The sequence below is a fragment of the Magnolia sinica genome, chromosome 4 (assembly GCF_029962835.1).
Source record: "Magnolia sinica isolate HGM2019 chromosome 4, MsV1, whole genome shotgun sequence".
Lineage (NCBI taxonomy): Eukaryota > Viridiplantae > Streptophyta > Magnoliopsida > Magnoliales > Magnoliaceae > Magnolia > Magnolia sinica.
The window spans coordinates 115,409,436-115,427,701 of record NC_080576.1 but is presented as its reverse complement, the minus strand read 5'-3'; the positions used below and the strand labels follow the sequence as shown (position 1 = coordinate 115,427,701).

At 41.0% G+C, this 18,266-nt stretch overlaps 1 protein-coding gene across 1 annotated transcript; it reads left to right on the top strand.

The window, feature by feature from the left end:
- The first annotated feature begins 1,695 nt into the window (after positions 1 to 1,695).
- Positions 1,696 to 17,655, top strand: LOC131243985 (nuclear pore complex protein NUP62-like). The gene is made up of 9 exons (XM_058243647.1): positions 1,696 to 3,488; positions 6,147 to 6,267; positions 6,444 to 6,504; positions 9,633 to 9,755; positions 11,549 to 11,626; positions 11,929 to 12,032; positions 15,867 to 15,954; positions 16,024 to 16,122; positions 17,299 to 17,655. Exons 1-9 carry the CDS (start codon positions 1,748 to 1,750, stop codon positions 17,389 to 17,391), a joined length of 2,508 nt encoding a protein of 835 aa, XP_058099630.1. The 5' UTR covers positions 1,696 to 1,747; the 3' UTR covers positions 17,392 to 17,655.
- The last annotated feature ends 611 nt before the right edge of the window (positions 17,656 to 18,266 follow it).

The window sequence follows — 18,266 nt, the reverse complement described above, 5'->3', positions numbered from 1 at the left end:
GAGAATGAGCACGGCTGGGTCCAATAATCTCAGAAGTTTCTAGTAAAGGCGCGCCTTACTAGTTCAAAATACAACCCAAGAGAGCTCTAATCCTGGCTTGGTGAGAAACAGATCTAAAAGCTTATTCAAGCTCTTCCAAACCTCGAATCAGTGGCTTAAAAGGCCTAAACATAACCAGACCGGAAAACCCAAACATGACATTACACATTTAATAGTCAGAGTAGACTTTATATACACATCATGGTGGGCCCTTAAAGAAAATTAAGGATGTGCGTCCTTTTATTTTTAAAATTTTGTTTTGCTTTTGGGCATGGGCTGGGCCTTGTATAATAGCTCTGGTTCAAACTTGGGCTTGACTTTAGGGCTCATTACAGGCTTGAACCGAGTTTGGGCTTGGACAAAGCTTGACCCAACACTAATCTAGCCCGTTGACACCCTTAACTCCCAAAAAATCCTTTGATATTTTGTCTCTGGAGCTACAGACTACAAAGTGTAGTGTTTGTGAGGAATCTCTGTTTGATTCCTAATTGATACTGTGGAAGAGTGTGATGGACGATACAAATACAATTATAAATGTTATTATTGGATTGTCTAAACGTTAGATTTTTAGATTTGATTATAGCAGTCTTATTTTAAAGAGCAAGTGTCTAAGAATTTGAGGAGTATTTCTAATACTGTAACTCAAGGATGGTGAATATCATAGGAAATAATGGAAATTGAAATTTCGTTGTCATAATCTTTGTGGAGTGCATTTGATGTGAATTGGCCCTTAGAAGACGCTTTCTTGAAATGATAATAAAATTATGTGATTTCATTTTATATGAATTTCAATTACCATTAATCTCTCTCCTACGTTTGATTCCATTGGATTCTGCTTAAGCAATGATGACGAGTTCAGTTTACATAAAATTTTAATGGCAACTACCAATACATATCAAACACACCAGTCATAGACCAAGAATGGGAAATAACCTTTGAACTGATTGAATAGCACAAAAGCATCCAGATGAGTGTTTGCATCCTGGCCTCCTGGCCCATCTCACGTCTAGCGTCCATCATGACCCCAATACTAGCTAGCTGGTGCCAAAGCTTTAGGGGGCCCACCATGTTGTATGTGGTTTTATCTATGCTGTCCATCCATTTTTACATTTTATTGGAGGGTATAAGCCCAAAAATGATGTATATTTAAATCACAACCGAACCACACTACGGGAGGTAGAATACGTTTTCCATTGAAAATTTAGTAAAGTCCACTGTAATGCTTATTCGCCGTAGGGTCACACAGACCTAGATGAAGGGAAAACACCTATCAGCTTGGTACAAAACTTCTGTGTAACTAAACAAGTTACTAATGGTAGGTGTTTAATCCCTACTGCTTTTCGTGGTGTGGTCCACTTGAGAATTATATTCACCTCATTTTGTTACCATGCTCTAAAATGAGCTGGAAAATCATGCCCTAAAATGAGCTGGAAAAAAAAGGATGGATGGCCGAGTCCGTCTGAACTTGTGCTAGTGAAACCGATGGACGGAGTAGATTTCTCGTGGACATCCTACAAGGGCTACGAGGGCTCCATGTAGCGTGGGACACAGGAAAGTGGCGTCCATTTCCAAGTGCGTGCGCATCAAGCCTCATACGTAGCCGGAGTATCAAGCAAACTCCCCACACCCAAAAACCCAAAGCGATAGAAAACCCTTCCACTTCCCTCTCTCCTCTACACGGAAAAGAGAAGAACAAAAGAAAACAGCCATGGCTGGTACTGGCTTCTCATCAGCCTCCTCCTCCTCTTCCACATTCCCCTTCTTACAAGCTTCATCTTTTTCTTCCTCTTCTTCAACTACATCTTCCTCTCCCTTCGCTCCCTATTCTCAACAATCCTCCTCTCCTTTCTCCTTCTCCTCCTCTCCTCTCTCATCATTCTCTTCATCCTCTTCAAACTCTAGCTCCTCTTCTTCTTCTCCTTTCTCCTTTGGAACCTCTTTCGCTTCTTCAAACCCCCTCTCCTCTTCTGCTTCCAATCTTTTCTCCTCATCAACTTCCAAACCCCTTTCCTTCCCATTTCCCTCCGCATCAAATCCCGGCTCCACGTCCGCTTCCGCGCTACCATCTTCCTCAACTTCGCTTTTCGCATTCTCCACATCGGCCACTGGATCATCGCTCTTCAGCGCTCCCTCATCAACCTCAGTTCCTGCATCCTCGCCTTTCGCATTCTCCACATCGGCCACCGGATCATCGCTCTTCAGCGCTCCCTCATCAACCTCAGTTCCTGCATCCTCGCCTTTCTCTGCTTCCTTGTTCGGTACTCCCTCTTCTTCCGCTGGATCATCGCTCTTCAGCGCTCCCTCATCAACCTCAGCTCCTGCATCTTCGCCTTTCTCTACTTCCACGTTTGGTGGTCCCACTTCTTCCCCATTGTTCGGATCTTCTTCCTCTTCTTCGCCGCCAGTGTTCGGATCTTCTTCCTCCTATTCTTCTTCAACAATTACAACTCCGTCCTTCTCTACTGGCACGTCTTTCTTCGGAACTGCTTCTTCTTCTTCTTCTCCATTGTTTGGGTCTTCTTCTTCTTCTTCTTCGACAACTATGGCCCCGCCCTTTTCTACTTCTTCGCAGTTGTTCGGATCCTCTTCTGCCACGGTGGCGACTCCTTCCTTTTCTACTTCTTCGCCACTGTTCGGATCTTCTTCTGCCGCAGTGACGGCTCCTTCCTTTTCTACATCTTCGCAGCTGTTCGGATCTTCTTCTGCAGCAGCGACGCCTCCTTCCTTTTCTGGCTCCTCCTCACTGTTCGGATCTTCTGCTGCTGCGATGGCTCCTTCCTTTTCTACTTCTTCGCAGCTGTTTGGATCTTCTTCTGCCACAGCAACAGCCCCTTCCTTTTCTTCTTCTTCGTCGTTGTTCGGATCTTCTTCTGCTGCGACGACAGCTTCGCCGTTTTCTCTTGGCAGTGCTTCAGCATTTTCTAAGAGCTCCACAAATGCAGCATCTACAGCCGCTCCTTCATCGACGCCTGCTCTGAACTCATCATCGTCAAGCTTTTCCTTCAGTACTTCCTCGTCATCGCCCTTCCAATCCTCCCTTGGTCTTGGCAATGCTGCTACTGCTGCTTCTTCCAGTGCAGCAGGGTTCTCCAGTACAGCTGCTGCGAAGCCGTTTTCGCTAGCATTTGGAGCTTCTTCCTTTCCGTCACTCTCGTCAACTGTCACGACCGGGAGCTTGTCAGTTCCAGCTGCTTCCACACCACCATCTTCGTCTGCTCCATCTCCATTCTCTTCTTCTGCTCCTGCGGCTTCTACTCCATCTGTTCCTGCTTTTGGAGCAAACCCTACGGTGGCAACGATGGGAACAGCTTTATCATCAGCAGCTACGACCTCAGCTGCTTCCTCAGCCAGTGCCAATGCCTTTCCAAGCTTCTCGCTGTCTACGAGAGCACCTGTATCAGCATCGTCATCACCACTCCAGGCATCAACATCAGCTGCTCCGTTATTTGGTGAGTTGGTTAACTGCTCTCTGAATTTTGATTCCTGTGTTTCTTGTTTCAGATTATGATTTGATGTGGGTTTGTTTTGTCTTTTTTTTTTTGGCTGTACATATGATATTCCCTTTTTTTATGAGATGCACATGAAATTTGTTGTGTTCATGAAGCTTGATTAAGTGATGGAAATCTCTCTATGCCATTTTGACAGAATTGCATCAAATGGCTCATTTCTTGAAATGAGCTTCCAAATGACAGTGGTTGTATCTTTCTCGCAAGTCCAATTATAATAGGTCAATTTTTTTTTTTCTTGTTTCTCTATTTGAGTCTCAAAAATATATAAAGCTTCAAAATCTGATCCAAATAAATATAAATAACGGTAAAAGAAAGGATGAATATGTGGAATTGCTACGCACAAGCCCAATGGAGGCTCACCGCTCCAAAGGGGTTCCAGACTCATCACACAGCTAGAGTTTTGAATCCCATCGCATGAAACAAGAACAAACTACTAAAAAAATCTCATCCAATCAATAATCAAGTGTCTATTTCTGTATGTTGAGCACTCTTGTCCTTACATGGGCCTTAAGTTCCTCTTGAATAATCTACAAAGAAGTTTTTAGATTGTTCTTTCTTTCTTACGCCTTATTGGTCCATTAATTTTCCACTTCCATTCAAACTACAATGAAGTACTTTAACTAAAGAATCTGAAATAAAGAATTCCCCTTCAACTCTAGCTCCAACTATACCAGCTGTGTGGGACATGATATACGTCCATATAACACAGATTATGTATGCAACTCTTAATTTGGAGACTAGTTGATATGCAAGGATCTCTCTCTCTCTCTCTCTCTCTCTAGAAAGGTGATATATATGGACCTTTAACACCACCTGATTGGACTCTTGAGCCCCACAGTCCAATTGGGCATTGAAGCTTCATTCGGTTGATGTTGTTGGGTCCGCAAGTTAATCTAATGTCCTCCTGTTGTTGGACAGTTTGTGGGGTTCTGAAGGATTGTATGGTCCTGCATTATCATGATTTAAGTACTAGTTTCAGAATGTGACTCTGTCTAGGGACTGGAACTGGTACGACTCACCCCAACTTAGCCCAATTCTGTCCAACTAGTTTAGACCTGGTCCTGTTTCGGTGTGGTGACTCATATCATTTTGGACTGAAGTTAATAATGATGTGTGAGTCTTATGGGACGATATTTAAAACCATGGTTGAACCTGGATCTTAACACTAAGCGGACCCAACTTGAATATTCATCTTTGAAATTCTTTGGTTTCTTACCTTCCAAATTCCCCACGTAATGTGTGGGGGACCATTCTCCACAAAAGTTAACCTTGGCATTTGGAAGGGCCACTATTCCACCCATCTACTAGATCTGCAAATGAACTTGAGAGGGTCCAATTGATGTAGGAAAGGCTGAAGAAATTAGCACAAATATTCCAAGATCCTGTGGCCTTCCTACACATCACACAGTCAGGATGCTCACATCACACACATTGTCTTTCAGCTTTTGAATTATTGACATGTTAAGTTGGCACCTTTTGTTGTTTGACATGAATCATTTACGGCATGCTACTTTTATTAATGTCGCAATTTTTTCCTAGTGGATGTTTGGATTGGTGGAAAATGTAATTCAATGGAGGAAAGAACTGATTTCCTCTGATTTGACAGCTCCCCTTGTTTGGGAAAGCCAAGAGATGTTAGGAAATTGGTTTTTGTTTCCTCATATTTCCTCAGAAAAGGGCCATCTCCTTTTTTTTTCCTCTCTCTAATACCAAAGAAATGGAGATTTCCACCCTTTTTGAGAGACAAATCTCACTTTTTGACCATTGACCATTCCACAATTCCATTATAATCATGTATGCTAAAACAAATAGGTTATGTAAGGATTCTTTTCCATAGTTTTCCTCAGAAGTGATGTTTTCCTTTCCCCATCTACTTGTTGGTTTCCACCAATCCAAACAGGCCCTAAGTTCCTTCATGCTTCTATGCCTAGTTGAATTCTCTTCAAATTGGGGTCATGCAATTGTTTGCTTCATTTGGGCTGGCTTCGCCTTGGATTTGCATATGGGGAATTTTTTACCCTTAAATGAACCTATCTTTTACAGAGTAATGGTCTCTCTCACTTTTTCCTTGCGTTTTGTCATGGGTTTATAATTGATAATCTGGATAAAGATAAATAATTTTTGTAATTGTTTCTTTTGTAGATATTCACTGCAGCAATCTACTACCGGTGCAATTCCATATGTTCTTATCCTTCTTAGGCCATTTCAATGTTTTGGACATTTTTCTTTCCATGTCATTGATGTGGTTATGCCCCTGAAAGTCTGCTGATATTTTCTGTTTGTGAAGTTTCAATCCCCCCCCACCTCTCTCGTGAATCATAATGGTCTCCAACTCGTAATTTCAAATGTTCACCTTGTTTTGAATTTTCTGTGTAATCATGGTGGAATCTTTCTTGTTTTTTGTTTTTTCTTATTTGTGGAAAAAACTGGTATAAAGTGGCTTCCCTTGTGTAATTGATGCTCTATTGCCATTCTACTCCTTTAGCCACTTGTTTACTTCTCGAGGTTGATGGCCTTGGCTGTGAATTGCCTACTTGGTTTCCGAATGTGCCCATGTTGTTGTGATTGTGCAAGTTTTTTTATGCAATTCTTTTGCAGGTGCTTCTACTTCAACATCGGCAGGTGTATCCACTGAAGGTGCAGCAAAAATCAGTTTTTCTGGTTCTGTTGTCACTACAGCTCAGGCGTCGTCTTCTGCTAGTGCTGCTTCCAGTGCCAGGTTCATTTACTGCCTTGATTCTGTTGACCGTCTGCTGGTAGCTGATGTTCACATGCTCTTCTTCTTCTTCTTTTTTGAATAGTTGCTAATGTTGACATTCCAAGCTTTAGAGGATTTAGTTTCTGACTTCTGTGCTGTCTTCAATTGTCATGGCCTATATCATCTTCAACCTTCAGCACAACACTATCTCAGGCGCCAAAGTTACCATCTGAGATCACCGGGAAAACCGTTGAGGAGGTACTCGATTCTTTCATTTCCTTTATTTTATTTCCAATCCTCACCCTCTCTCTCTCTCGGTAATGAACTTTAATGAAAGAAATCTTAGTGGGAAATGAAAACAACCAAATAGAGGCCCACCCCCGAATCTACATTACGAAGAGTACCTTCCTGGTACATCATTGAAGTTGCACTACGCAACTCTTTTTAGGATTTTTCCGACAATGATGCTTGAATTTGAATCATATTGTTCACCCTGGCTGTTTCTGCTTGGCTATTAGATGTTCTATTGTTCCTCTCCCTCCATATTGACCATATAATCACAAGGAAGCGAAGATTCCCCAACTTCCTCCCTTTGCCCCGAATTTGGCTACCCTTCCTCGAACAGCATTACCATTGATGCCTAGAGCACTTCAAACTTAGGGTGTGTTTGGATTGGGGGAGAACAAAAGAAAGGAAATGAAATATGTTATAATCTTCCATTGATGGATTCTCAAGGATTCCGTGGCACCATCGAACCGTAGGTTCCATTTATAGGGATCTCGCTTAGATAGCAAGTGGAAGTCTCAATTTTTGTGAGACGATGCTCAACTTGTATCTCGTATTGGGGACATTGACCATGGAAAAGTGAAATGATTGCTGCATGAAATCCAGTATATTTTTGCTATCAAAACATAGAGAGACCTCTCATTATGCAAGAAGTGTTTCCTTTTCCTTTCTTTTATTTTGTTTGCCCTTAATCCGAACAAGCCTTTATCAAATGCCATCCCCAAATGGCAGTTGCAAATGCACATTGGATGAATAAATGATCAGCAGCCTCCTTGTCCCTAAGGCACATGCAGCAATTGCTCGAATCATGGTGTTAAAAGATGGCTATGTTACGGTTGTCTAGTTTGTTATGTAAAGGAAACGGTCACCCTCGTTACAAGATATGGTGGCGAATCAGTCTGTTATAGAAAAAAAAGGGCTTATAATATTGACACCTTATGGGACCAATACACTGTTGCATGCTTATAAACCACAAAAGGGCTCATTTTGAAATTTTTATCTTCAAATTTTCTTGTTTTTCCACTTATTCATTTCAACTATCAAGGGCAAGAGCAGTAATGGTGGTAGGCATACCCAAAGATAGGATCTCGGCGGAGCCTCGGGCTTTGCCTTTGTGTGCACGAGCTCGGAGGTGGAACTTGGGTGGGTGGTGGAGGTGCTTCACGGAGAAAGCTTCGGGGGGAGATAGATGAAGGTTCTGAGGGCTGGATTTGGACTGGCACAAAAGAATTAAGAGATTTGTCATTTCCTGACGAAGGATTCTTGTAATCAAATGGAGAGAGACACGGCTAGGAATGCAGACAAAGTTTGTTATCGTAGGATAGCTAGCTCTTCGAAGGGAAAGGGAGATCTTTTCTATAGAGACGCAATCACCGGAAAAGTCATCCCCAACAAGCAGGTGGAGAAGGACATAAGCTCAGATGTGGACATTGAGGCCGCAGAGTCTAAACGGTTTCTGATTGAGGAATGTGGGGAAGAGAAGGTGATTCGAGTGGATAAGGAGGTGATATCTCAGTCTTGGGAGTCGTTGCGGTGATTAAGGAGTGACAGTTCCTCAGGTTAGATTGTGGCTGTATGAATGCTGCAAATGATCATCGAAGATGTAATGGTCTGTTATAGGGCCGATACATGGGTTTTCCCTGCTAAATTATCTTGAACCTAACGTAATTTCTCTCTGGTCGTTCTATGATAATTGAGGAGAATACATTTTAGGATTAAAATAATAGGCATAACCTAGTAAGTACTGTAATGTTTGTTACTGCCCGTATCATAACAGTAACGCTGGTGGCCGTTATGGAATATCATGCTATTTTGGGAAATATCAGGAGTAAACAAGCACTTTTTTTTTTTTTTTTTTCCATTATTTTGTTGTAATCCATCAAACCATGTTTAGACTTATTATGTTCAATTAGCGCCAATTTGGTTGACTTTCAACAGGTCAAGCTGACACTGCCCAACAAATAGAATTCTTACAAAAGAATCGCCTGCTAGTGCACACTATCCTTTTATCACGAAAATCTGGTCTGATTTTTTTTTTTTCGTCCTTTAGAATCAGTTGGTGCTTGGCTGGTACGGTGGACAATCTCCTATCAGCTTGGCATGGGGTCAGCCTAGGAAAAAAAAGGACGCGGCTTTGGAGAATGGCGATTCTTGCAATCTGGTGGTCTGTGTGGTTAGAAAGAGTTGTTAGAAAGAAACGGGAGATGCTTTAGGAATATCTCCAACTCTGTCGAGACAATAGCATCCAAGGCTAAAGGTCTTCTAATAGAATGGGCTGTCAATGTAATTTTGTTGAATGATTATGACCTTTGCTTTTTAGGAGCATAGCAGAGTTTGCTTGTTAGGAGCATAGCAGTGTTTGCTTTCTCAGCAGACCCTCTTTGCTTCTTTGTTTCTGTTTCTGTTTCTGTTTCTGTTTTTTTTTTTTTTTCCTGCCTTAATAAATCATCGTTGCCTTTCAAAAAAAAAAAAAGAATCGCCTGTTACACCATTAAATACATGTCCAAAGCCAGAAAAAGAATACTTATTAGGATGCTCATTTTTTATTTATTTTTTATTTTTTTTATTTTTAGAATTTTCCCAATAACTTTTCATTTTTCGCCCCAAAGAAAACATTACAGGGCTGTATGTTATCGGCCTGCCCGATAAGCCAGCCGTTACCGTTACGTAATACCTTGGTTCCAATCCTTTTTTTTCCTGCTCTTTCTATCTTCATTGTTGTTGTTGTTGTTTTTTTTTTTTTTCTTATTCTTTTTCTTCTTTTTGCTTAACTGATCTTAACGGAAACTACGTGGAACAATATAATTGCTGATATCCCATGAGTTTTTATTTGCTTCTGATGGAAGTGTGTAAGTTATTCTGCATCGTGATCTTTATATTGGTCGCCTGTCCTTTTCAGAATTTTAATTTATTATTATTATTATTATTTTTTATTTTTTATTTTTTAATTTCATGGGGCAATGATAATGGTCAACCTGTGATGTTTTGACACATGGATCTCTTTGAGATTGTTGCTTTTCTTGTTTAATTAGTTGGTATGCTGTGGTCTTTTTGAGGCCTCATCTTCGAAGTTTCTTAATTTCGTGCTTATTTACTTGCAGATCATCAAAGATTGGAACTCTGAGCTGCAGGAGCGCACTGGGAAGTTCCGAAAGCAGGCTGTGGCCATAGCTGAGTGGGATAGGAGGATCTTGCAGAATAGGGATGTTCTCCTTAGGCTCGAGGTAATTCATTCATACGAAGGATGAGTACATGGTAAATGTGTAAGCAATTTTACTGTGAGAGTATGATTAACTAACTAATGCAATTTTTCATGTTGATTTCTTTAAAGTTTTTGCTGGCACATTTTGATCTTATGATATTTTCTTGTCATCTGGTTTACACCTTACAGCTTGTATATAGATCAAACTTATGACTGTTTATTTTGAATAAGTCAATCATGAACGGAAGATGGTGGACATGCTTCTCTTTATCCTGTTTGTTGGATGGTGCAATTGTAGAAAATGGAAGATTTTGTGGGATTATGATATAATTCATTGTTTATGCAGTGCATGTACCTCGTTAGTAAATTCATTGACTAGCCAGCATGCTTGGTTTCTATGCTTTTGATGCTTACTCTTTATGACATATCGACAATACATTTTCTCTTGCTGTTTGTTTGATTCTTTGTTGTTCCTCATACAGATCATCAATATTTTAGTGAACAAACAGGTGAAGTTGGGCAGGTCCCAAAGTGGGTGCTGCAGGAATTGTAGCTCATAAAATCTTTTATAGGAGATGCTTCTGACACTTGGGAAGCATGCTTGTTTTCTGACTCGTGAACATCCTTGTGCTTTCAAGTCCCTACAACAGTGGCCCATGACTTCAACCTTTGAGATCCGTTGTGCTCGTAATTCTGATATTTTTAAAAATCTACATAATTAATTAATAGGCTAACTTTCCAAGATACCACTATGCCTGACACTTCAAGAAATGCTATTACTTTTTATGTATCAATATTATCATTTAAAACATTTTTAATGTATTTGCTAGGATGCTTATAGATATTGTGCTTGTAGGTATTTTGTCATTTTTAGGATATTTTCTTTTCCTTCCACTGGTCTTAATTTCAATTGGCAACAAGAAGTGTGATGCATGCTTGCATTTAGTATAACCAGATACTGTATGTGCTCAGGCACCACCGGCAACATAATGAGATACGGATACTCCTACAGGTACTAATAGTATAGATGTAGTATGTGTTTTACTTAGGCCTGGTGTGAAATATATAAAACAAGCCCTATAGAAAAGTCCTACTTGAAAATTGTGCAAAAATTAACAGTTCTAATTCAACATGCTATCTTAGCAAATAGGATGTCCGTATCTGTACCTGAATCCTTGATTTTCGGAAGCCCCTGTTCCTGTACATGACCATATTGAGAGCTGTATCCATGCATCATTAACTTACACAACATCCTGGTGGTAGATGGTGTGAAAGATGGCCCGTTGGACAATCCCAACTGCTAGATTTGAGCATTGAGTATACATCCATGGTGTCCCACTTGATGATTGGACTGTATATTTACATATGCTGTATTTTCACATGTACACCAAATAGGGTGTGGGAGTACATTTAGAAGGGCTTACAGCAAATCTGATTGTTATTTCTGTTTATCTACCTATCATCACATGGTATGATGTCTGTTCTCATGCACCCAAAACCTAAATGGAAAGAAATGCCACATTAGGTTTATTTAGGCTTGAACTTAAATCTTACTGGCTACTTTCTATTGGGAGTGGCGTTGCATTGTGATTTGATAGGAACACTTGCATATGGCTTGATTTGATGTTTTACACTGTTTCTTTTGCTCATGGAATCTTAATGGGGGGAAACTTCTGTTTTAGTGGATGATGATAACAAGTAATGAACTAATGATTTGCAAAATGTTTGATTGTGAAACAATTCTAATACTTGATTATTTGGGATATTCCTTTCATTTAGTCCCGATCTCTGATTTTAATGGCAAATATTGTACAGAGCGAGGTGGCTAAAGTGGTTGAGACACAGACTAACTTGGAGCGACAGTTGGAGTTAATTGAAACTCATCAACAAGAGGTTAGCAACTTATCTTGAAGATGCTGATCTCACTATATTTCTTAGATTCTGTTCCCTCAGTAGTAATCTGATGCAAGGTTTGTGTCGAATTCTCCACGCAAGATGTTTAAATTCAGTGTATTGATTGCATACTTTGCAACACCTAGGCGCTCCTTGAGATTAAAATATTCATCTGCTTGGATTTGAAACATGGAGGTGTTGGTTAATTTCAAACTTAAATCCATTTCAGCGTTTTCGTGACTGTGTTGTAGGTCCTCTCATTTTCTTTCTAGTGAATTGTATTCTTTCATGTTGTTACTTAGGTTGATAAGGCATTGCAAAGTGCGGAAGAAGAAGCTGAGCGTATTTACAAGGATGAACGTCGATTGCTTCTTGAAGACGAGGCTGCAGCAACGAGAGATTCAATGTATCCCTCTACCCAATTCATTTAATGTTGCATTACATTTTTTTTAAAACTATGTTATTGTTTCTAGCATTTCATCCTTTACCTTGTTTCTCCTTTATGGCAATCAAGAAAATGGCACTGCATGCATGCACATTGTGGTTATTTGTGTGGCTTTTGGGCTTCATTTGTATGCTACACCATTATTTGGGAAAGCAAATGGCATAGCAGATGAAAACATCATTGAGTTATTTTTTGACATCATCAGAATGTTGCATGCTATGGGAGATGATGAAAAAATGGTAGCAATTGCTGTCCACTGGGTGCAATAAAGACACGGAAGGGGGTTTCTTGCACCCATTTGATGCCTCCACCAATGGCTAAAACACCATCTGGCCTTGCATCCAACTGGGCCTTACTCATGTCGAATATTGGGATTTGTGTGAGATAGTTTGTTACTTCTATTATTCGTAATTGTAATAGTCATGTAAATAGCACACACAAATGTCAATTGCTTATTGACTGATGCAGGACAGTTAACCACTTGCTCTAAGAGCTCATACTATTAGAGCATGGCGAATTAATCCCTTTATCTCGTAGCCCAGGCCCCACATCTCATGGGTTAGGACCTCGGTTGAACCCCTCTCGTGGGCCCCAAATAACATGGGCCGCCCACCCCGAGTGTGTCCCTGCATCCCACGGGCTACCTCACTTGAGCTCGGTGTGAAATGCGCATTAATCACCCTTGGTGAGGAGTCTTGAACACGAGACTTCCCCCGTGGGCCCTAAATCACATGGGTCACCCACCCCGAGTGTATCCCCACATCCCACGGGCTACCCCACTTGAGCCCGGTGTGAAAATGTCCCTGCGTTAATCACTCTCGGTGAGGAGTCTCAAACACGAGACCTCCCACTTTGATACCAATTTGATGCAGGACAATTAACCACTTGCTCTAAAAGCTTGAACTGTTAGAGCGTGGCGAATTAATCCCTTTATCTCATAAGCCTAGGCCCACATCTCATAGGTTAGGACCTCGGTCGAACCCCCCTCCTGGGCCCCAAATCACATGGGCCGCCCACCCCGAGTGTGTCCCCGCATCCCACGGGCTACCCCACTTGAGCCCAGTGTGAAATGCACATTAATCACCCCCGGTGAGGAGTCTCGAACACGAGACTTTCCCCGTGGGCCACAAATCACATGGGTTACCCACTCTGAGTGTGTCCCTGCATTATTGACCTTTTTTTTTTGGCTTATTGAACTTGTATTCATTCTAAGAATTATAATGAGAAGTTGGGTTTGTTATACTTTTCAGAAAGGATGGGCTTGTTATAGATGGGAGAAGTCAATGGTTCCACAATGATATTATTACCCTTTCATATTTATGTTGTGGACAATAATGGCCCTTGTGCCCGAGCTAATATATAGGAGAATAGCTCACATGATGCAACTGGTGGATGGAAGCTTCGTGCAACTAGCTGTGTTGCGCTCACCATCGGGTGAATGACTTCCAATTCGTCCATCAGGGATGCCACCATGAAAATGGTACTCCCATGAGGATCAAATCATTAGGTGGGCCACACCATAGAAAACAATGGACGACCATCTAAAAACCTTCAAATTCACGTGGAGGCCCACCTGATGGTTGAATTAGTCGTATCTTTGGGGCATCCGATTTTCATGCTGGGGTGACCCTTTAGACAGGTTGGATACCATTCATATATCATGGTGGGTCCCACACGCATCTAGTCGATGAATTTCTTATCTACAACTAGTTCAAGTAATGCGGGGGCATTTTCACATCAGGCTCGAGTGGGGTGGCCTGTGGGATGCAGGGGCACACTCGAGGTGGGTGGCCCGCATAACCCATGGATTTGGGGCCTGTGGAGGCGGGTGACTCATGTGAGGCGGAGCCCATGGATTTTGGAGGCCACGAGGAGGCGGAACCTATAGATTTGGGGCCCATGAGGAGGGTTCACCTGAGGACCTAACCCATGGATTTAGGGTCTGGGCTATGAGATAAAGGGATTAATTTACTATTCTCTAACAGTTAGAGCTTTTAGAGCAAGTGGTTAATTGTCCTGCATTATCAAGCCCTTAAAATGGACAATCCAAAGGCAAGGACATCCTAGCGCAAAAACATAGCTCAATCCTCCTCTTCCAAAACTCCAAAGATCTTAAAAGACCAAAGCCCCTATATTGCTGGACTTTTCCTTCATATTACCTTTCTTGACTTGACCCTGAAGAAAAGGATATTCTTGTTTCTTCTCTTGCCTCAAAATTTTTTTCTCCGAACTCCCATATTCGATTTCCAAATCCCATCGTTTCCCATCTCGTTTACGAAAAAATTCTTATTGAAACCAAGGGCATCGAAAATTAAACCATCAATACAGAAGAACTGAACCTCATTCTTCTCTTGCCTTTTCTAGACTGAAAATCCTTAAGGTCCTCTCTTCTTCGTAATGTAATGCTCATTGGTCAACCTTAAAAGAGGTAGATGGCATTAAATGATCCATTAAATTCTCCTATTGGGACTAGATGACAGCATGAGATTCTGTTATACTTATTCAAAACTCTTCCTACAAACATTCGTGGTTCCTTCGTTTTCGACCGCAAGATCCTGAGAAAATATCTGCTTGATTTTATGAGCAATGGTGACCCTTTAGACAGGTTGGATACCATTCATATATCATGGTGGGTCCCACGTGCATCTAGTCGATGAATTTCTGATCTACAACTAGTTCAAGCCCTTAAAATGGACAATCCAAAGTCAAGGACATCCTAGGGCAAAAACATAGCTCAATACTCCTCGTCCAAAACTCCAAAGATCTTAAAAGACCAGAGCCCTTATAGTGCCGGGACTTCTCCTTCATATTACCTTTCTTGACCCTGAAGGAAAGGATATTCATGTTTCTTCTCTTGCCTCAAATTTTTTTCTCCAAACTCCCATATTCCATTTCCAAATCCAATTGTTTCTCAACCCGTTTATGAAAAAATTCTTATTGAAATCAAGGGCATCGAAAATTAAATCATCAACACAGAAGAACTGAACCTCATTCTCCTCTAGCCTTTTCGAGACTGAAAATCCTTATGGTCCTCTCCTCTTTGGAATGTAATGCTCCTTGGTCAACATTGGTCAACCTTAAAATAGGTAGATGGCATTAAATGATCCGTTAAATTCTCCTACTGGGACTACACGACAGCATGAGATTCTGTTCTACTAATTCAAAACTCTTCCTGCAAACATTCGTGATTCCTTTGTTTTCATCCGCAAGATCCTGCGAAAATATCCACTTGATTTTATGAGCAATAGTGGAACATTTTTGAAGCCATATTTTCCATCCTGCCATACGAAATGCATGAATTATATGAAAATTTCCAGTCCTCTTGTCCTTGATATAACCATTCAAGATTTATATTGATGCACTTTTTTTTATCAATGGTTATCCCTGGATACTCAGATGAGAATATGAAAATGACTTATTTCACTTCCCTCCAGTTATTGGGAGACTGTTCTACCTCTCAAGTGGTGGGACAAATTTGACCACACCCAAACAATTTCTCCTTTTAAAAGAGAGGGAACTCACGAAGCTAGCCCTTTTATGGGTAAATTTTCTATTCCCGAAAATTGGCAATCAGCTAATCTCACCATATTGATTGGCACAACCCACCATTTTGCAACTAAAAAAAGAAAAGAAAAGAAGAAAAGTTGCAGGTGAGAAAGAATGACAAATGTGCAACATGCACTACACGAGACAGAATAGTCATTATCACTAAGACACTAACACTTCCTCAAGTTGGAGAATGAATTATATACACCGCCGATAGCTTCCTAAGGCTTTTCTTGTTTGCAATTTCAGGTATGAGCAGGCGGAGTTCATTGAGAGGGAGATGGAACAGATGGCAGAACAGATTAAGTCAATTATAGAGACCTTGAATGGGAATCAGGTATGACACCACATGAATACCAGTTTGGCTTTGTCAATAGCAGATGCTCATCGTTTTAGCTTGGTGTAGGGTGGTGACCTTGAAATGATTGATGGCATGACTCCTATTGATGTTGTCGTCCGGATTCTAAACAATCAACTCAGTTCACTGATGTGGATTGATGAAAAGGTCAGTGTGTCTTCTATTCATTCTAGTTTCTTTCTCGGATTATCTCCTTTCCGTAGTTCCGTTGGTGACAAAAATGTATTTGGTGAGCTGTCCTTTGCATATTTTACATCTCTTACCCTTTTTATTGGTATTTTTCTGGGCGTGCAATTGATGTCACATAGGCAATCATGAGATTAAACCTATGAGGTTTGCTAGCCCCATATGCACTGTACAATATACAGACATTTCATGCCAATCTGGCATGTTTGGAACATCTGGCTTGTGCATAAGGTGGAGCACATTATGGATATTATCTGATGCAGAATAAGGCAGTTCAACTTGTCATCTGTCTGGCCAGATGCACCTTGGTTTCGGACAGTTTGGCTAGTTTTTTATGCAGTCCATTGTTTTTGGGGCAGCCAGCAATTGACCAGCCTGAGTTTTGCACAGACCGTCTTCACCGTGTGGCTTCATGGAAGGATCAGAGGTCCCGGATGTGCAGATGTCATTTGTGCTGTGTGTAAACCTTTCTGGGGCAAGAAAACCTCTTTACTGATATTGGATAAGTATAGGGTCCTGATGTGTCGAGACTTGAGCGGTGCCCTGATTCGCCAATATGTACAAGCCAGGCTTATGGCCTGTTGATTGGATTCTCTGATGTATCAAGATGGGGTTAGCACCCCCTCTATAATGTAACCACAGTAAAGTCACGGATGCCTGTTTTCTAGAAGTTGCTCACCTAGGGCTTATCAAAACTTACCACCGATGGCAAATGAAAGTCCTCCACTCAAACATGTACTCACCACCTTGTATCATTAAAAAAATAGAAAAAGAATCACTTTGTATACCTTCAAATGCATAGAAACAAATGCAAATAGATGCTGTCCATTTTTGTTTATGAAGCTTCCGTTTATAGTGATTTTAATAACTGTGCTAGTTTTTTAACCATGGACTTCTTTTTTTTTTTTTTGGGGGGGGTTTGGTCATTCTCATTAGTTTTTTGAATCTTCAGCTATAAGAAAAGAAAAAGAAAAAACAGAGGAAAATGTTGAATGTGCCAATGCAACTGCTATTTAAAATTTAAACTTTGTGGTAAACAGGCTTTGCTATTTTTCTTTGATCTAACCTTGCAATATCTATACCATCAAATTCCTCTCCCATATAAATGCCCCTAACCACTTGGTGTCCGTCCTTCAGGCTAGTGAATTCTCTTCCCGTATTCAGAAACTGGCCAACCGTGGTGCTGCTGCTGATCGAGATTTGATGAGTTCAAGATTTTGGATGAGTTGATTTTTGGGTTTGTAAGAAATGGTGAGCTTTTTATTTTGTTTTGTTTTGTTTCCTGAAATAGAAATAGTGGCTAGGGCGCTAGCACATGCAATGTCTGGTTAGCAGCAGATTCGGAAACAATCTCCTTTATCCTCCTTGACAACTGGCCAGAAATCATGTTTCAAGGCAGATGCTAACCACTGTGACTGTAATTTCAAGGGCAACACTCACCTGTTGAATAGAAAAATGAGTTTACATAAAAGAAGGTCGCTGAGATTATCCACATATTTGAAAGTGGGGTTATTATCGTATGGCAGCCATGGCTGGCAACTAGTTGGTGTACAGGTCCGGTTGTGAATTGGCTTTCAAGGGCAAAGTGACTGGACGCCATGTATGTAGCTTCCTTGTTCGGCCTTAATTAACTCAGCATGTCATTGTTCACCGGCAGGAATAGGATTGATGTTACCTTTCACTGTTAGACCTTCAGCTTACTCAACTTTTGTCTGAAAATGATGCACCGGTATGCTGCTGCGCATGTTGGGTTATTTCTTATTATGGAATCTACCATCAGATAAAAGAAGAATTCTAGGATCGTTCATGGCTATGCATAGGAGCATAGGATGCTTGGGAATTCAGTTTTTGACAAGTGGGATCATGCTTTAATGATCTAGACCATTGATCTATTGCATCCCACCATGTTTGAACCAAGCCCTAGAAGTCTCCAAATAGGAAGATCCTAGCTACCCTACCCATTGTGGACCCTTTTCTTCAGTGGGCCATGTCTATGCCGAATCTGGATCCTTGGTGAATTCTTTGAAATTTGCAAACCCCACTTGAAATGTTTAGAATCTTGGAGTAGGCTGTATTTTTTCTTTGACCGTCTATTGGCAGGCAAC